This window comes from Sciurus vulgaris, assembly GCF_902686455.1.
Source record: "Sciurus vulgaris genome assembly, chromosome: 17".
In the NCBI taxonomy this organism is placed as follows: domain Eukaryota; kingdom Metazoa; phylum Chordata; class Mammalia; order Rodentia; family Sciuridae; genus Sciurus; species Sciurus vulgaris.
The window spans coordinates 74477276-74498146 of NC_136478.1; the positions used below are offsets into that span (position 1 = coordinate 74477276).

Genomic DNA, 20871 nt, shown 5'->3' on the forward strand with positions numbered 1-20871 from the left:
AAAACCACTCATGCGGACTGGGGAGATAGCTCAGTTGGTAGAGTTTGCCTCGCAAGCACAAGGCCCTGGGTTCAGTCCCCAGTACCGCAAAAAATAATAATAATAAGGTGGATCAGCCCTGTATTATCCTCACTCCTCCAAGACCAAGGACACCAAGATAAGAGAATCTAATATAGTTCTCAACAGTATGACCTTGCAGGCAGATCACTATGATAGGGATCAGTCACCCCATGATAGAAACTGAGACTGCCCTGTCCTCCCCCCCACACACACACACAAGCAAGAGCCATCATGTCATGAGTCCTGAATGGCCACCTCAGTGGTAAGACTTCTCCAGAGCCACCTCAGGGAACCAGCAATGAGAAAACGATCAACCAGAGCACAGTTTGACCAAGACTTTTTAATTGTGCGTACTTCCTGTCCCCTGCCCCACTTCCTCTGTTTAAACCCCAGACTCATGCCAGGACTCACTTTGTCCCTTTCTCGTCCTGCTGTGAACGTCCTGATTAAAGTTTTCCTTCACTACTACTCTTCCACTTACACCTTGGGATGGGACCTGGGGGCTAGAACCAGGCCTTTCATCCTAAAACTCTGATTGGGCAGCTAATGTAGAGAGGAAACTAGGAATTGAACCCAAACACGGGGTAGCCATTTAGGATTCTGGACTTGAGTGAGCACTGTGCAAGAGAGATCCTAGAGGTATTTCTGCTACCAGCAGAAGCTCACCCCAGCCGTCCTATGAGTTGCGTTGGCACTCTGCTGACCGCAGAGGGGAGTAGCCACTGAATTTGAGAGTCACACAAGAAGTAAGGAGGAAGGGGCAAGGTGCTGGGAGGGTTCCCAGGCAGTGGGAAGGTGAGTTTGGACAGAGTGGGTTCTGGGAGGAAAGCAGTCTGAAGGGTATGCCCACAATTCCCACCACTCAGGACCATGCAGACAGGCTGCAGAAGGAGCAGCCCTGGAGGTGAGAGGGGCGTGCCTTCACCCCACAGCCCGTCCCCTGCGGGCAGCCCAGGGAACCTTAGGATCTCAGGCCCCTGCTGTGGTCTGAGCGAAATCCCAACTCCAGTTCATGATTTAGGAAACAGGAGGGCAGTCTGCAGTCTCAGTCCATGTCCTGCCCACTCACCCCTGGACTCCAGCCACCTCCAACAAGGCCAGCCCATTCCTGCCCCGGGCCTTTCTTGCTGTTTCCTCCAGCAGGAATATTCTTTCTCAAGTTACAGTCATTTCTTTTTTTCCATATCTCAGCGAGGCCATCACATCCTGAAACTAACCAGCTCTGACTAGTCCTCCCTAGTTCTCAGTTCATCGCCCTCTTGTTTTCTTCGTGCCAACGCTACCTAAAATCGGCTCACTTCATTTGTTTTATTGACTGTAAGGTCCACCTAGACAGACTCTTTCTGTTTGTGCCTGCAAGGAAGTAATAAACATTTGTATTTCCTGAGCCTTGAAAATGACCCAAGCATTCGTATAGGAAATGCTAACAAGCAAAGAAGAATCTCAGGAAGTTGCCCTTTTGTAGCCATGAAAGCATTTGAGACCGAGGGGAAGGTGGTGACCTCACAGTGTACCTTTACTCCCTCAGTGATCAATGACAGATAGGTGACTGATCTTCTCCCACAGAAGCTGTTTTGTAATATGCAGTCACGGAACACCTGCTCCCCAAACCTCAGTGTTCTCCTTAAGATTCATGTCCCAAGAGACGAGATGGCTCCATTCATGCAGAGAGGCCGCAATCCCCTCATCCAGAGGTGTCAGGAAACCAGACAAAGCACCATGTTAGGTTCCAGTGTGACCAGAGCAGCGACGGGTTCCGGCTCCGTCTAAACATCACTGGCCTCCATGTGAACAGACAGGCCAGGAGGACGCGGTCCCTGCAAAGCAAGGCAGCTGTCAAGGGGAGACGGCAGCTCCTGCTGGTGTTGGTGACTGGTGGCTGCACTGTGGACAAATGTATGTGTTAGCCATCCATAGTGCCATGTTGGAGGGCCAGTGTTCCAAAGTGGGCTGAAGACTCCCATCGAGGACTGCCTAGGATCCCCAGAACAAGGCGGAGCACAGAGGTCCCCCAACAGAACTGTGACCTAGGGACCCTGCTGGGGACTGAGCAACAGGTGTGTGAAGACACTGCTCACTTCTGGCCCACACTCCCTCCCACCCAGTACCCCTGTGTGCTGGGAGGTGGCAAAGGCCAGCCCATGCCACCATCCAGGGTGTGCCGTCCTGGACACACCTCTATGGGTAGCCAGGCTGTGTCTGAGCTGCTTCAGGCTCAGGGAGGTGGGGCCTAGGGACCTGCTAAGTTATGAGGGTGAGGCCCTCAAACAGATTAATGCCTTTATAAAGGGCTTGATGGGGACACATTCTCTGTAGCCCGGTTTGCCCTTCTGCCTTCTGCCCTGTGAGGGGGTAGCATTTAAGGTGCCTTGTTGGATCACAGTTGCCAAACCTGCCAGCACCTTTAAATTGGTTCCCAGCCCCAATGACTGTTAGCCACACGTTCCTTTATACATTACTCAGCCTCAGGTATTGAATGGTAGCTGCACAGACTAAGACAATCTCTGAGGTAGAAAGGGAAGAGAATTGTAGTCAGACTTGGTGTCTTAGATCTTAGCCCAGGGGAGGAACTGCATGGTTTCTCTGTAAACAAAGAACAGGTCATTGCTGCATAGATTCTGTTTCACTATTGCTGATTCCCATCCTAAATGACATGAGCACATCTGCTAGGATGACTAAAAATAAAGTACATTTGCTTATGAGTCTTTGAATGGGCAGATAGTCCCTTAATTCTTAAATAAACACCTACAAGTAGATGGCTGGATCTTGTGGTAGGTATAAGTTCAACATTTTAAGACACTGCCAATTAGTTTTCCAAAGTGATTGTACCATTTACATGCCCACCAGCAATGAATTAGAGCAATTCCTCCCAACTTTATCAACATGTGGTATTCTAATGCGTGTGTGTAGGCTTCTCACTGTGATTTGTTGAACTTTTTCATGTGCTTATTTTTTCATTTGCATATCTTCTTTGGCAAGCTCTCTATTCAAATATTTTTGTCCATTTTTAAAAGCCTGGGCTGAGCCAGGTGCAGTGGTGCACACCTGCAATCCTGGCGTCTGGGGAGGCTGAGGCAGGAGGATCTCAAATTCAAAGCCAGCCTCAGCAAGAGTGAGGTGCTAAGAACTCCATGAGACCCTGTCTCTAAATAAAATACAAAATAGGGCTGAGCATGTGGCTCAGTGGTCAAGGGCCCCTGAATTCAATACCCAGTACACCCCCACCCCTGCACAAAAAATCCTTGGACTATTTTTATTGTCGAACTTTGAGTTCTCTACATGTTCTGGAAACAAGTTCTCTATCAGATATGTTTTGCAAATATTTTCTCCCAAACTGTGACTTTCTTTTTATTTTCTTAACAGTTTCTTTTGAAGAAGTCTTAAATTTTGATGAGGTATAATATATTAATTTTTTCCCTTTTATGAATAGTTCCTGATGACATGTCAGAAATCTTTGTTTAGTCCCAGGTCACAAAGGTTGTCCTAGTTTTTTCTTTAGAATTTTAATAGTTTCAGATTTTCCATTTAGATCTATTGATTTTTTTCATATGCAGTGTAAGGATCAGCTGAGAGATACCCTGTTGCTCCAATGCTATTTCTTGGAAAAGTGAGCTTTCCTCTGCTGCATCACCTTGTCAAAAATCAGTTGCCCACATATGCATCGATTTATTTCTGGACTATTTATTCTGTTCCCTTAATGTATTTGTCTATATTTATGCCAATACAATACTGTTTATATTACTGCAGTTTTATAATAATTCTTTAAATCAGGTAGTATTAATCCTTGACTTTCTTCTTTTCAGAATGATTATTCTAGATCCTTTGAATTTTCATAGGATTCCATCTGTATAAAAAGTCCTGCTGGAATTTTGACTTGGGTTTTCATGGAATTTATAAATCAATTTATCAATGAGGATAATTGACTTACAGACGATATTGAGTCTTCTGATATGTGAACAAGTGTATTTCTCAGTTTACTTAGAAGTGTTCATTTTAGCTGTAGATACACATGCAAGTGTATCTTGGATGTGTGTGTGCATACATATTGGGGATTCCAAGTACTCTACCACTGAGCACATCCCCAACCCAGTATTTTATTTTGTTTTTTGATGTGCACATAGTTCACATCTTGTGTCGAATTTATCACCATTTCTTTTCTTCTTTCCCTCTTTCCCTTCTTCTTCTCCTCCTTTTTTTTTTTTTTTTTTTTTTTTTTTTTTTTTTTTTTTTTAACCAGAGATTGAGATAGGGTCTTGTTAAGTTGCTGAGGCTGGCCTCAAACCTGAAATCCTATAGCCTCAGCCTCCCAAGTTGCTGGAATAAAAAGTGTGAGACCCCACAACCCCACATCTGGCATATTTCATACTTATATGCTGTAAAAAGGTATTTTTAATGTTGCTGTACAATTTTTAAAGTATATAGAAGTGTAACTGATTTTTGTATTGATCTTGTTTACTGCTTGCTTGATAAACTCGTTTATTAGTTCTAATAGCATTTTGTGTAGATTCCGCCAGAGTTTCTGCACTGGAAATTGTGAGATTTGTGAATAACAGTGGTTTCTCCTCCTTCCATTTGTTGCATTTTCCTGAGTGGCCTGGATAGAACCCCCATTAGAGTGTCACATACAAGTGGTGAGACAGACATCCTGATCTTAAAGGTCTTCAGTCTTCTACCATCACCTACGATGTTGCCTGTAAGTTCTTTATAGATGCCCTTTATCATGTTGAGGACATTCCTTTCTATTCTGAGATTGGCAAAAGAGCTTGCTCTGTTTTGATTCTTTTTCTCTATCCAGAATGGATGTTGTATCTTGTAAAAAATCTTCTGAATGCATTAGGATAATGATATTGGGTTTTATTTTTTAGTTTGTTAATATTGAGGATTATATTAGTTTTTGTTGAAATTCCACTTTGTCCTTTTACTACATCACTGGATTCGATTAGCTAGAGTTTGGCAGGTTCCATTTGTTTGGTAGTCCTGGAGATTGGCGCAGGGGTGCTTTGCCACCGAGCTACACCCCAAGCTCTTTATTTTTTATTTTGATACAGGGTCTTACTCAGTTGCTCAGGCCTTCTCTAAGTGGCTGATGCTGGCCTTCAACTTGCGATCCTCCTAAGTTGCTGGGATTACAGGCTTGTGCCATGGCGCCCAGCTAAAATCTGATTTTGAAAATGTCAGCACACACTCATTGGCAAAGGACTTGTATCCAGAACTGACACGCAACTCCTATGACAAAGTAAGAGACAAACAACCAACAAAACAAGGACAAGAGGCTTGAAGTCAAAAGACCACCCAACAAAGTGGATGCTCCCATGCAGTCTTTTGTGGGCACTGACAGTGCCACCCAACAAAGAGGGCACACCCATGACCCCTCTGGTCCAACATAGAGGGCACGCCCACGGGACCCTCTGGTCCAACAAAGAGGGAACGCCCAGGGACCCTCTGGTCCAACAAAGAGGGCACGCCCACGGGACCCTCTGGTCCAACAAAGAGGGCACGCCCACGGGACCCTCTGGTCCAACAAAGAGGGCTCGCCCACGGGACCCTCTGGTCCAACAAAGAGGGAACGCCCAGGGACCCTCTGGTCCAACAAAGAGGGCACGCCCACGGGACCCTCTGGTCCAACAAAGAGGGAACGCCCAGGGACCCTCTGGTCCAACAAAGAGGGCTCGCCCACGGGACCCTCTGGTCCAACAAAGAGGGAACGCCCAGGGACCCTCTGGTCCAACAAAGAGGTCACGCCCACGGGACCCTCTGGTCCAACAAAGAGGGCTCGCCCACGGGACCCTCTGGTCCAACAAAGAGGGCACGCCCACGGGACCCTCTGGTCCAACATAGAGGGCACGCCCACAGCCATGCATGAGTGCTGACAGTGTCATCTTCCCAGTTCTGTGCCGCAACCAGCAGACTTTCAGACCCCTACCAACCTTTCACTGCCAGTGGCCTCTTCTGCCTGCACTTTTGGCATCTCTAAGACAGGGACAACGGTGCTTGCCTTAACAGGAGCTGTATTAAGACAGGCTATGCAGACCGAGTGCTTGAGGTGCTATCTGCCTCAACACAGCTCACACTCACACTTGTTTATCTGCACTTTTGACTGCTGATGACACTTGTGCACATGCTTGCTGCCCACTGTTCTCTGTGGATTGTTTTTTCACACATCAGGATTTGTGGGCAACCCTGCCCTGGTCCTCCCTCAGTGGGATAGAGACAGCTGTACTTCAGGCACTGGCAGAATTCTCTGTAAAGGCTGATGACATGTATTCCGTTTTTTTGGAGCACACAGTCTTTTGCAACTTTATAGTTCTAACAGTTAAAGCTGCCATAAACAACATGGAAAAGAGTGGGTGTGGCTTATCCAACAAAACTTTACGCAAATGCTGGCCAGATGTGGCCTAGGGCCACAGCCTGCCAACCAGACATTCATGTCTGCTACCGCTAACCCTGCTATCTCCATATTACACACACCTGCTTCCCTGCAGGCACCACTATAATCCTAGCTACTCGGAAGGCTGGGGCAGGAGAATCGCACATTTAGGAACTTTGATTTCTCTAAGGGTTTTGCACTTAAGTATGCTGGTCTCACTCTTACTAAGATTAATTCCTAGGCATTCCATATTTTTGATATTTTTGATAAATAATGTCATACGATTTCGTTTTCTTTCTTTTTGCCCATCCCCCCACTTTTGTGGTCATGGAGATTTAGCCCAGGTGCTTTAACAGGGAGCACAGGGCCTCACTAGGTAACCCAGACTGGCCAGTGCAAGCATGTGGCCCAGGTCTCTGGCCAGAGGGCAGGGGGAGAATTCTGAGAGGTGCAGTCCCTCAGTCAGGCCACAGCCACCCCACCACCACACCACCATGATTCTAAGATGTAAGCTTTTCCACGGACCCCTCACCATAATTAGGCTTCTTGTCAGCAAGATTTTCCAAAGGTGTCAAAAGGATTTCACAGGAGTTCTGCAGAGAGCTCAATGTGATTTGAAGCTTCCTCTTTCTCATAAATGCTAGGTTTGCAGACAACAGGTGTGAGAGACTCTGTCTCAAGCTTGTTGCTGTGCAAAAAGTTACTACGTCTGTTTTCCTTGGTAAAAATTTGTGAAACCTCTGTCTCACCTAAAATATGGGATTAAAACTACCTGCTATGCCAATCTCAAAAAACCAAAGGACGAATGATCTCGCTGACACTTATGGGGAGTGGGAGGGGGGCAAGAATGGAGGAAGGAGGGTCTGTATAGAGAGAAAGGAGGGGTGAGAGGGGTGGGGTGAAGGAAAAAATAACAGAATGAATCAAACACCATTACCCTATGTAGATGTACGATTACGCAAATGGTATGCTGTCACTCCATGTACAAACAGAAACAACATGCGTCCTATTTGTTTACAATAAAAATAAATTTTAAAAAAAGTACCTGCTATGTAACCACCCACCGTCATATAACCAACCACCCGGCCAAGTATAAATCTAAAAGAATTTCTAGAGTGGGGTCCAGAGAGTCTAAGCGGTCAGTCCCTGTGGACCGCTGCAGCTTAAATACACCGGCTTCCTGAAAATTCGCCCGGGGTCCAGCGTCCCGGCCTGCATCAGAACTGCACTTCGCAGGAACCTGGCAGTGCAGAAGCCTCGGTGGGGAGCGCCGGCGCCCCTCGGGAGAGCCTGGAAACCTGGCTGTTAGCTCCCCGGGTCACAGGCGGAGGGGCGGGGCCTGGGGCTGTTGGTCAGTGCGCGCGTGGACGCCCGGAGCATCCCACTAGGTTCCCCAGAAGGCCTCGCACGCGACGCGGCCGTCGGGGAGTGGCAGTTGACCGCCCTCCAGCCCGGAGCCCGGGCACCGCCACCTCCCACCCGGAGCGCAGTGAGCGCACGCTGCGCTCCGGAGCGCAGGGCGCGTGTGGCGGCCGTGCCCGGCTCCCTTCCCGGACCCGCGGGCACCGACGCCGCTCACGCGCAGACCCTCTTCCGCGTTTCTCAGCCGGTCCACGGTGACAGTGCAGACGCTCGCGGCACCTGTGGTCTCTTGATAGTGACATGGATTCGATGACCTTGCTGGTGCCCTCTACTCTGTTATCTCTTAGAATCCTGCGGATTCAGAACCCAACTGGAAGCCCCAGTTCCGGAACTGGAGCAGATCACGCTGGATGCGCAGCCGTGGGGCCTTCCTTGCCCACCTATCCCGGGGAGCGCCAGGCGAGGGACCCAAGGCGATGTCGCCACTGCAGACAGTCGCGAGCTCCGACAGCGGGTGCAGCACCAGACATCTCCCCAAGTCGCTGCTCTCCTAACGTCATTGACATTTCTGGCATTTCATCTCCTTTTACCTTTAATGAACGTCCACACTTATGGACCCGTTGGCCGCTCACAGCGGCTCTGCCACACTGACCGATGGAGACCAGCCCTGCGTCACACCATCCTGGACCAGGGCCCCTTCCCACCCTGCCCACGAGGCTGGGCACTGAGACACAGCCACGGCCACGCCCGCATCGCTTCCTGTACTGCTGGCTCGTCCACACATACCCTCCTCACTTCGACACCTGAGACCAGGACGTCACCACCGTCCACAACTGTGCACCGGGCGTGCGTCCTCACCACACCGACCCTGAGACAGAGCTCAGCCCAGCCCCGTCCACCCGTGTGCACTCAGTGTGGTTCAGCACTTAGAGGTGCGCCCTCACCCACAGTGGACTGACCACCGTCACCAGAAACAGAGCTGCACCCTGGGTCCTCACCCACTCCAGCCTCCCTGTCCCAGGCAGCCCTGACCGCGCTGTCCCCTGCCCGCGCCCGTGCCATGCTCTGTCCAGGGCTCAGCCACCTGTGCTTTTGAGTCTGGGCCCTTCAGCAGCAGTGTGCAGAGCCCGTCCTGCTATGCTGTGCACCACCGCTTCCTCCTCAGGGCCAGGACCTTCCAGGACGGGCAGCCTCGTGCTGCCTGCACCCTCCCGGGACACGGACATGGACCTGGCTCCCACTGCTGGGCTCTGAGGCTTCCCTGACCCTCGCTCTAGCTGTGGGGGACAGGTGCTCAGTCTCCCGCGCCCTGTGCAGCAGTGGGACCCCAGGCCCTGGGAGCTCCATGTCCACCTTTCAGGAAGTGCCAGACGGGTCCTCCCTGCATCCACCAGCGTGCAGGGGTCTGACGCCCGCCCCTCCCACAATGCTCCTCCTGCTGCTGCGGCCACTCACGTCAGCCCGTTTCTGGCTCTTGTCACGGTGAAACCTCGAGCACTGAGCACACACAGGACCGTCCACCACGGACCCAGGTCCACCCTCCACGACGGCCGTCGGCACCCTGCCGAGCTCTCCCTTCTTGGGGCCCTTCTGATCTCCAGCACTCACAGAAGTGCTGAGCCCGACACGCAGGACCTGGGTGTCCTCTGCCCAGGGTCCGGGTGTCCTATGTCCTGGGCATACAGGTGCTGGTCTGTGGGAAGCCCTCCTGCGGGACCCCGGGCCCTGCCTGTCCCACAGCACCCCCTGTCCGGGCCTCAGCCAGGCCGGTGTGCTCTGCTCAGGCCTCAGCAGGATGATGTAGCACTTGGGGATGAAGATGCCCCCCAGGAGCCCCGCCGTGGAGGCCAGGATGGAGAAGATCTCCACGGCCACGGTGGACTTGCCCCGGGCACTGTGGTACAGGGGCAGGAAGGCCAGCCAGACGCTGCAGAAGAGCAGCATGCCGAAGGTCAGGAGCCTGGTCTCGTTGAAGGCAGCAGGCAGGCCCCTGGCCAGGAAGGCCACAGAGAAGGTGGCCCCCGCCAGAAGGCCCAGGTAACCCAGCACGCAGGAGAAGGCCAGGCCGGAGCCCTCCTGGCACTGCAGGACAACCAGCCTGGGCTCAGAGTCCACGTCCCTGTCTGGGAACGGCGGGGAGGTGCCCAGCCACACCCCGCACAGAGCCACCTGCGTCAGGGAGGCCACGAGGACCACCGAGGAGGAGGCTCGGGGGCCCAGGCACACCCGGGCCCTGGACCCGGGCCTGGTGACCCTGAAGGCCAGGGCCACGGTCAGCGTCTTGGCCAGGACGCAGGAGACGGCCACGGTGAACACCACGGCGAAGGTGGTCTGGCGCAGGAGGCAGGTGACGGCGGTGGGGCGGCCCAGGAAGAGCAGGGGACACAGGGCGCACAGCGCCAGGGAGGCCAGCAGCGTGTGGCTCAGGGCCCTGTTGTTGGCCCTGACCACGGGCGAGTCCCGGTGCCTCAGGAACAGCCCAAGGACCAGCACTGCCAGGCTGGCCAGGCCGACCGCCACTGTGGCCAGCGTCAGTCCCAGGGGCTCCTCAAAGGCCAGGAAGGTCTCTGTCCTGGGCAGGCAGCGGTCTCTGGCCGGGCTCGGGAACTGCTCCTCGGGGCAGGGAAGGCAGCGCTGCACGTCTGTGGGAACACAGGCCGGGGGCCAGGGCCCCCCGCGGCTCACACCCAGCGCCTTCCACGGACGGCGCTAGGTCACCTGTGCTGGGCGGCCACCTCAGACGGGGCAGGAGGCACAGGTATCACCTGGACAGTCTCCCCAGCCGGGCAGGAACTGACCTCGAGAAGGGCCCTGGGCTCACCAGCTCCCCAGGATCCACGGGGCAGGACCTAACCCAGCACCTCAGGAGAGGCCTGTGCTGAGACGGGTACAGTGCAGACCAGAAGGCCAGGGGAAGGGCCTGCTCCTGCTGCCTGCTGTCCCCTGGGAAGGGGCTGCACGCCTGCTGTCCTCTGACAAGGGGAATGGCACACAGACACCCAGGGAGGACAGAGAAGACAGGAATCAGTGCCCACAGTGCCCAGCAGGCGGGCCGGGCATGGCCGACTGTGGGCACAGACAAGGGTGTGGTCCACAGACTGGCAACCTGAGAGGCTGGCAGGGCCTGACGGCCCCTGGATCCAGGGTCCTCCCTCCCTCACCTGTGTGCTCTGCAAAGTGTCCCTCAGGGCAGGGGCTGCACTCGAAACAGCAGTGGGGGGCTCCCTGTCGGGGGGTCTGGCTGAACCCTGGAACACAACTCCTGCTGCACACGGAGCTGGGCACCTGGGGACCAAGAGCAGGGAGTCACCAGCGACCCGCAGTGCACGGGTGGCCAGCGGGCCTGAGCCTGCCTGCGGAAGCAACCGCAGTGCATCCCACCCAGGACACAGGTGTCTCTCTGCCCACCAGAGCCAGGCTGCAGCGGGCCCAGCCCTGCAGTGAGTGAGCGGACCTGCCAAGGGCTCCACCTGGACACCTGGACAAAGGAGGCAGAGCTGACCAGACAGTGTGAAGTGTGCCTTCCCAGGTTCCAGGACCTGCCCTCAGACACTGCGGATCTGAGCACACACACCACACACTCACACACAGAGCTCATGCACACTCACACACACAGACCCATGCAGACACACACACAGACCCCCTGTACACTCACACACACACAGACCCACGCATGCACACAGAGAATCAACACACACACACACACACACACACACACAGATACCGTGAATATTCACACACACAGACCCATGCATACACATACACAACAATGCACAGTCACACACATAGGTCCCGTGAACACACATACACACCCATGCACACACACACAGAGACACATGCACCTCTCACACACAGACCCTGTGCACACTCACACACGTACAGACCCATGCACACACACAAAGAATCATGCACACACAAACAAGCACACAGATCCCGTAAACACTCACACACACAAACACACAACCATGCACACACACAAACACAGATTGCATGAACACTCCACATACAAATGCATGCACACACACATACACACGGACCACATGCACACTAACAAACATACCCATGCACACTCACACACACACATGCACACTAACACCCAGTCCCATGCACCCTCGCACACAGAACTCTGCACACTCACACACACACACATGCACACACACACAGACTCCCTGCACACTCACACACAGAACCATGCACATTCACACACGGAAACATGCACACTCACCCAGACCCATTCACACTCACACACAGAGTCATGCACGGACAACCCACTCCTGCAGCTGAGGATGACTCTCTCCTCTGGGTGGGAACCAGGCCTGCCAGGCGCGGCCAGCCCTCCACCACTGAGCTGCCACCCAGTCCTCTTGAGACTGGGCCTCACCCACGTGCACAGACTGGCTTGGGCAGAGAGATCCTGTGCCTCAGCCCCTGAGCAGCTGGGATCACGGGGTGGACACCAGGCCTGGTTGACCCTTCCAGTCACACTCAGCTGAGGCCTGTCCCCTAAGGACGGGGCCCAGGGCTGACCCGCCTGGCTGAAGCTCCCTGGTACCACCTAGTGCCAAGGGCACGTCACGCATGTGCTGGGGACAAGGACCCTGGCCTCCGAAGTTCCCTCCAGCTCCAGCGTTCCAGGACCCCGTTCCAGGTAACCGCCAGGATCACCTGGAGGTCCTCCTGCAGGTGGACGGTCATGCTGCTCCCCGAGGAGGCTCGAGGGTCGATCTCGCCTATGTGGACCAAGTGGAAGGAGCCCTCAGGGGTCTTCTGCCCCCGCACAATGTCAAATTTGGACACCAAATCCCCGTTGGCATCAAACGTGACCTCGGTGCCGTCTGGGGTCTTGAAGCGCACCTTCCTGAGGGGCCGGAGCAGCTGGGGAAGGAAGGGCCATGCTGCAGGCTGGCCGAGGACGGTCCCTGGGCCTGGCACAGGCCAAGGCCACTGCCCCAGTGCTCAGTGGGCACAGCTCCACGCAGGGCCCACCCGCCCGCTGGCCACATGGGCACCAGAGCCTGCAGAGTGAGCAGGGCCCGCGCCCGTCTCAGAGCTTAACTTCCTGTTGAAGCAGAGGGACGTTTCCGACGGGACGGTGAGTGTGAGAGTCCAGACACACTTGAGGACAAGGCACACCTCACTTGAGCCCTGTCGCCCTGGATGGAGGAACCCACCGAATGCTAACACCCAGCTCCAGGGCCGCCTGGGCTGGGACAGCCCTCGGCCTTCCATCACACGCCTGGGCAGGCCACCCTGGCGGGGCTTCAACGCGGGGCCCTGCTCACTAGGGAGCACGTCCACGGCCTTAACCATGGCAGGCGAGGCCCAGCTGCCTGGCCATTGCTGCCTCTCCCCACACTGGGCCTTGCACTCCCGCTGGGCCTACCCCACCCTGCCCCACACCTACCTGGCAACCGCTTCCCACCGTCCACCTGGGAGCTCACAGGTCTCCCCAGAGAGAGGACCTCCCTGGTCCACACCTCCACCACGCCCCAGCTCTGCTCTGTCCCCCTACAGCACACGGGCGACCCTGGACCACATGGGCTTCATCTCGCTCTCTGCCCACACTCGACACTCAGCACTCAGCACCCAGTGCTCGGCCGAACCGGTCCTGGGCTTTGGAGGGTGTCTGCACACAGCAGAGGCCCAGGCGGCCTGCGAGGACCTGCCCAGGGCACCCCGTCCTCAGCCTCAGCACCGTGGCTTCCCTCGAGCCAGCAGCCGGCCCTGAGACTTCCACGCTCACCTCAGGTGGGGCCTCTGGCCTGCACCCCAGTGACCAGGTCAACGCCCTCCTGCTGCCTCCTGTCCCAGTGTCCACCAGAAGGAGCTGCTGCCCAGGCCTGAGGATCACGCCTTGGTGAGGAAGTCAAAACTCTAGACACCTCCAGACCCTGGGGCTGCTCTCTTTGGCCAGGAGCTGGCCAGCAAGGCTGAGGAGACCACCCACAGTTTGGTTCTGCATGGAGGCCAGGAGACTCCTTCCTCTCTCGGTGGCTGTGCATCCCTGCTCCCAAGGATGATGCTGGGTCAGAGACACGACCGGGAACGGGTCGCCTTGATGGCCCCTGGTGAGCAGCACTCCTAGGACGCCATCCTCTGCAGACTGGCCAGGGGCTGCGGCCCACCCGGCTCACCACCGCCTGCAGGGCTGACCCATGCACTTGGGCACAGTCCTCTTGGACGAGGTCCCAACAGCCCTGGCCATTGACCTGCGCTCTCCTCTCTTGTGCTGAGTCTCTGGAAATTCACAGGTGGTGCTGGGGCAGCCAGGTAAATTCAGCAGACTCGGCCTTGGATTCCACAGGGAAGGGGGCCCTGGAAGGTTTACCTGGGGGTTTACTGGGAGGTTTGCCTGCAACTGGAATTCCGATAGGATCCCGGCTCTGCTAAGGGAGCGAACCCACGGCCCCATGACTCACCTGTGGTTGGGCGATGGGGGGCTCTGGGTCCCCGGCCATGCTCCTGCCAGGATGCAGACAGCAGGCCTGTGGCTGAGGAGTGCGTCTCGCTCCAGCCCTGCACGGGCACACCAGCACCCCTCCACCCTCTGCTCACCTGCCAGGGCAGGACGTGCCCAGGGTCTGCACAGGCCCCAGCCCAGTGCTCACATCCCAGCAGGTCCTGGAGGGCGTGGGCGATGCCGTAGACGGGGGTGTACGCGATGTCCGTTTTTCGAGCCTCCCAGAGAGGGTCCTCGGTGCTTTGCAGACTTTCATTCCCTGAGCAGAGCTGGACACCACTTGCCACTGAGCCATTCTTGGGGGTCCATGTGCACCCAAAGGTGACCTCCCAGAACCTCTCTATGAACATGTCCTCTGGTCTCTGGGTCGGGTGCAGATGAGCCAGGAACTCGGGGAAGCCATGCACATGGCTACTTTGAAAAATCAGGCCAAAGGCTCCCTGCAGGACCTCAGAGACGCCTGGCAGGGTCAGGGCTATAGCAATGTGCAGACTCTCTGAGCTGACCCAGACCTGGCCGGAGACCCGCAGGCCCAGCAGCCCCTGCAGGATGAGCAGGAAGCTCGAGTTGTTGAGGAAGACCAGAACCACCGTGGCAGTGCAGATGTGCATCTTCTGGACAATGGCTTCCGTCTCCTCCAGGGACTGCTGGGCAGGAACATAGAGATGGGCCTCAATGCAGATGCCATCCTGCCTCAGCTCCCGGGCAGCCAGTGAGCTGGCCTGCTGCCCATAGTCATCATCCTGGGCCAGAATGTCCACCCAGGTCCATCCCAACTGGACCACCAGCTGGGTAACCGCATAACACGATGTGAGGTCACTGGCCAGCGTTCGAAGGAAGGACGGGAACTGGGCCTTGTCACTGAGGATGGGCAGTGTGGATGAGTGACTGACCTGCAGGGAAGAGCCGGGCAGTGGGAGGGAGAAGGTCAGCACCAGGACTCAGGCCAGGCCCCCAGGTTGAAGAGTGGAAGGAGGACAGCCAGAGAGAGGGAGTGGCCAGTGTGCCCCTCTGCCCTGCAGGATTTCCCACGACTGTCCACCTCCTGGACCTGGGATTGGGACTTCCTCGCCTAAGGCTCAGCTTCTAGTCCTGGGATATGTACTGCCTGCCCGCAAGTCCAGCTCCTGGACCTGCAGTGGGGAGCGCCTGGCCTCAGGCTCAGGTATTGGACCTGAGGTAGGGACTTCTGGCTTCAAGCCCTGTTCCTGGATCTGGTCTCAAGATTGCCTGGCCTCAAGTCCAGATCCTGAACCAGCAGGTGTGGTGAGTAGTCCAGGCCATGTTCCTCCTCTGAAACCCAGCTTCCTCCTGACCAGTTGGATTGCACTTGACTCAAAAGAAGGTTACCTGGAGGACAGTACTGGACAGAGAGCAGGGAGGTACAAGGAACCAGGCACAGAGCACAGTGCTCAGTACCCTTCCCGACACCCTTGCCCTTGCTGCCCTGCTGAGGGTCAGCTCACGTGAAGGCTCTGGGGAGACTCACCTGGGGAAACTTGTAGAGCCCCAGAAGCCTGGCCATGGGCACAGACAGGGCTGACTGCGTGTCCCCGACAACGGCAACCCTGGGCAGGCGGGGTCCACAGGTGTAGTTGGGGATGGGCTCCTCTTGCCCCGTGAGAAAGCTCATCATCTCAAACACGGCTCCGTGCGCTGAACACCCAGAGTTGCGGATGGAGAAGCCCAGGGTCAGGTTGGGCAGCAGGTGGACGCTCCTATTGATCTCCTCCACGGCAAACACAAAGCTCTGGGCCACCAGGTAGCTCCACAGGGACAGGCTGAGTGGAAAAGCCCATGTTGACGCTGCCCACAGGGCAGACAGCAGGACTGTGTCCCTGCCGCTCCCAGGCTGGACAAAGGGCAGGGTCAGGCACATGCCCAGGGACCTGACAGCCCGCAGGGGGACCCCCAGAACCCCTGCAGGGGAGGAAGGGAGGACAAAGCCCACAGCCCTCAGCTGGGCAGAGACGAGGCTCACTGAAGAGTCTCAAACCTCCAGGAAAGCCTCCTCAAATGTCCACCTCACCAAGGGCAGGATCTGGACTCTGAGCTCGGCCATCCCTGGTGGACCCCTGTCCCGGCAGCACAGGGTGCCCACTCCACAGTTCACGCTGCTCACTTCAACCTGAGGGCCATGTGAGACATGGAGCCTCCTGGGGCTCCTTTCCAGTCAGATGGGGAAGGAGGCAGGTACTGGGGAAGACAGTCGGCATTTTCTTTTGCCCCTTCTGGGACTGGGCAGGGCACCAGGGGCTCTGCCGCTGACCACACCCCAGCCCCTGTGTGTTTTGGCTGAGGCAGAGTCTGGATCAGTCGCCAGGGTGACCTTGAAGGGCATCCTCCAGGCTCACGTGCGCCTGGCTGGGGTCCCAGCACAGCGCCCTCGTGACATGAGGCAGACGTTTAGTAAAGCTGAGCCCACCATTTAAATACGGCCGGGAGGACCACGCTGGACCCCGAGAGCAGAGGCAGGCGGGATCTGAGTCCAAGAGGACACAGGGACACAGGCAGACAGGACCCACAGGGACACATGCACAGGAGTGTCACCAGAGCTGTTAATGTCACCACTGCTGGGTGCCCACCCTGTTCTCACACCGCAGGTGCATGAGACCCATGCCTGGACAGTGGGGCCATCAGGAGGGCAGTGACACAGCACCCAGGCCTCAGAGCTTGGTCAAACCTGGACAGTGAGGGGTTGAGAAAGGCTGGGGACCACCCACCAGCCTGGACACACAGGGACTGACCCTGAGGAAGGCTGGTGACCACCCACCAGCCTGGACACACATGATGACCCTGAGGAAGGCCAGGGGACCACCCACCAGCCTGGAAACACAGGGACTGAACTTGAGGAAGGACAGAAGACCTCCCACCAGCCTGGACACACAGGGACTGAACCTGAGGAAGGACAGAGGACCACCCACCAGCCTGGACACACAGGGACTTATCGTGAGGGAGGCTGGGGAACACCCACCAGACTGGACACACTGGGACTGACCCTGAGGAAGGCAGGGGACCACCCAGCAGCCTGGACACACAGGGACTGACCCTGAGGAAGGCTGGGGAACACCCACCAGACTGGACACACAGGGACTGACCATGAGGAAGGCAGGGAACCACACACCAGCCTGGACACCCAGGACAGACCCTGAGGAAGGCAGGGGACCACCCACCAGCCTGAACACACAGGGACTGACCCTGAGGAAGGCTGGGGACCACCCACCAGCCGGGACACAGAGGGAATGACCCTGAGGAAGGCAGGGGACCACCCAACAACCTGGACACAGAAGGACTGACCCTGAGGAAGGCAGGGGACCACCCACCAGCCTGGACACACAGGGACTGACCCTGAGGAAGGCAGGGGACCACCCACCAGCCTGGACATGCAGGATGACCCTGTGATGCCCTCTACATCCCCCTTGCCCTCAGCATCTCCCACCCAGCACCCGGGCACTTACTCTGAGGAGGCCTGTCCCACAGGAGGAGCAGAGAAGTTGAACAGGGTGAGCTCATCGAAACACAAGATGGAGAAGCTGCCCCCCACCACCACGTCCCCCGGTCGGTCGAAATGGAACCTCTTGCCTGGCAGGCGCCAGCTGATTGGCCCAGAGAGGGTGACGCTGGGGAGAGGGCCCAGGACGGCAGGCAGCAGGGCCCACAGCCACATGCCCGCAGGGTCAGGGAGGCCAGTGCCGTGGCAGCCCCTGTGTGGAACTGTGTCCTGCAGTGACGGCGCCTTTTACCTGGATCTGCCCTGGACCAGGCGCCTGGGGCTGAGGCTCATGTGGACCAGCAGCCTCCAGGCCCTGTGGAGGCGGGGCCCCGGGCTGCGCTGGGTGGCCACCAAGTCCCACGCCTATTACAAGTTTCTCTCTCCTCCCCTGGCTCCCTGGCTCCCTGCGGCAGGGGCTGGGCTCTGGCGTCCTCTGTCCGCCTGGGAGGGCCCCCTGGGTCCTGCTTGCTTTCTGAGGGACTGCAGGCCCAGGAGCAGCTGCTCTGGGTCCCCAGGACACTGCTTGGAGAGGCGCCCAGGAGGCCCAAAGCCCTGAACCCAGAGCGTGTGGCCCCTGGAGAGGGGCGTGTCCTCCAGCTGCAGGAGGCCAGGCCCAGCAGGCTGCAGCAGGGCTCCATGGGCCCCAGCCAAGAACCTCAGCCCCCACTCTGAGTCCAGGGCCCAGGTCCAGGCAGGAGGGAGGCCAGGCGGCTGAGGGTGGCTGGCCACAGCCTGCGGCGCTGTGGAGAAGAAAGCTGCCCCATGACCTTGGAGGCAGGGGAGGCACACGGCAGCCGGTGAGGCCTGGTGCACCAGCAGGATGGGGACCAGTAGTGGACCAGGATCCCCCAGCCCTTGCTGGTCGCTGGTGGGGACAGGATGGTGCCGCCCCTCTGGGGCAGCACTGCAGAGCCTCCAAATGACACGCACGTGTGGCGGCTTGGCCAGGCCCATTCCGACGGCACACCATGGGCAGGACATCTAAGGGCTCAGGAATGCCACCGCAGCCACCACAGAGACGCAGGGGGTCAGCAGGCGTCCACGGACCAGCCTGTAGTGTCCACTGGTCACGGCGCCTACAATGGAAGGGCTACGTCCAGGAGAGGAGCGGGGTGCAGAGGCTGCTCAACCTGCCCACACCAGAAACACCCAGGTCCAAGAGGACGTGTACACGTCGGCCAGCTACGCTGACCACACTGCCCTGCAGCCACGAGAACTGCCAACTCCACACACACAGAGCTCGGTCAGTGCTGCCCAGAGGCTGCAAGTGTAGCAGAGGGGCCCTGGGGGCCATCAGGGTCATGGAACCATTCTGGCAATGGGCAGGAGCCAGGCGGCACTGCGGGACACCTCTGACCTTAGACAACAGTTCAAAGTCGCACTGTAATGAGTGTAGTGGTCATTGCAGTGCAGCCAGCTGTCCCTAATGCCATAGGAGGGGAACTAAGACAGGGGCCGCTCGTTTAGATCAATGTAGTAGCGCCCGATGTCCCTTCCTCCCTCCCTGTCACAATAGTACATCCGGGGTGATGTGGACAGTAACACAGAAGTCGTCATTTGGTGACCTCCAACAGGTGAAGGGCCAGACATGGAGCTACTCCTGATGCACAAGCAAACCATGTTCCCTCGGGGGACGCAGCATGCTGGTCATGTGGGCCTGAGGAAGTCCCAAGGGCTGCAAGTGCAAGAATAAGCAAGAGAGAAAACATGATTCCCATTTTTCAGTCGTATCTTTAGAGGGTGGTCGGAGTCTCTGAGGGCTGTCCATTTTCTGTTGTCTTGCCTCAGATGTGATCGATCCACATGGTGAGCAAGGGGTCCTCCATCTCAGCCGGGCATTTGTCCGTTTTCTGGAAACACGTTCATGGCTGTAGTCTCCTGGCTGGAATGGGTGTTGGAAACCGTGCTCCCTTGGGCTGGCTCTCTCCTAAGTTGAGCCTGTTGGAGAGACGTAACCACAGGTTGGAGCAGGGGCAGGTTCTCGGTAAGGGTGGAGGAAGGGCTCCGGAGGCATTAGCATTTCAGTCTCTTGAACGTCGTTGGCCCCCAACTTCCTGGACCCAAACCAGCCTTTATTTTAAACCCAATTACCTGTCTATATCGACTGCCTTTTGATCTTTTTATTACCTCCCCTCTAATTTTAGGGACATCTTACTACTGTAAGGAAAACAGGCAATGAGCGCTCTTGATGCTTCAAGCTGAGAGGGGGCCACAAGGGATGGAGCAAGCACTTTGGACCCCCTTTTTAGAAATTGAGGCTGTGTAGGGGTAAAAGTCTCGTTCCATGAAACGACAAAAAGATATGAATACTGAAATGAGAGTAATACGAAATAAATATTGTAGCATCTGGAACCCCTCAGTGAATACCATGAAGAGGATAGAAATCAGTAATCTCTTACCAGGAGGTGCGAGGACTGAGATGTTGCTCCCGGAACAAGGCCTAACACAGTCTAACAAGGCTGGAGAGGATAAGGCCTTCATTTGTAAATCTTTAGCACTGTCGGACTTACCGGGAACGTGAACACAGCGTTTAGTGAAGTTACCCAATGTCACCTGATGTTCGTAGAATATCTTCTTGCAGGCATGATCTCTGTGTTTACTAGAGATCCCTTTACTTTTGTTACTTGGGCTGCAGAATCTCGCCAGCAAACACTGATGGAGTCTACCTGTACTGGAGGTTAGAAGGATCCGTAGGCCTTAAGCTGACTAAAAACGTGTAACTCTACTAGTTCCTCTTGACAGTTTTCAGGCATTTCTGTCTAAGGATCTTCTTTGTCCCCTCCAGTTTTACTTATTTTGGGGGATAACACAAGTGTGCACGTCACGTTACATTAAAATAAGTATTGTTTAGATTTTAAATGTCCGTGAATGGCTGTGTGTTGGTTTCAACTCTTTTTCTAGGTGCTTAAGATCAAGCTGGTCAAATTGACCTTGTTCCTATCTGCTGTTAAGGGTCAGCTGAGTTCCCACAGGGGTCACTCTGGGGAACGTGAGAGCAGCTTCTTAGCTCCTTTAGTGCCATCCACCTGGGAGGGTCTCCTTGACGAGGTGGCTCTTTTGGAAGCATCAGGGACGTCTCCCTTTTCCGAGGACCCTCCTCTGCAGCAGGTGCACTGATGGGCTTTTATC

The 20871-nt window shown here is 56.0% G+C and overlaps 1 protein-coding gene across 1 annotated transcript; it reads right to left on the bottom strand.

Moving 5' to 3' along the window:
- Positions 1-9145: 9145 nt before the first annotated feature.
- Positions 9146-18696, bottom strand: LOC306648599 (vomeronasal type-2 receptor 26-like; the record flags this gene model as incomplete). Its single annotated transcript, XM_079118756.1, has 9 exons — positions 9146-10431; positions 10951-11074; positions 12455-12647; positions 14209-14305; positions 14398-15142; positions 15739-16030; positions 16675-16731; positions 17708-17869; positions 18212-18696. The coding sequence occupies 9 exons, from the start codon at positions 18694-18696 to the stop codon at positions 9146-9148; spliced, it is 3441 nt and encodes a 1146-aa protein (XP_078974882.1).
- Positions 18697-20871: the final 2175 nt, after the last annotated feature.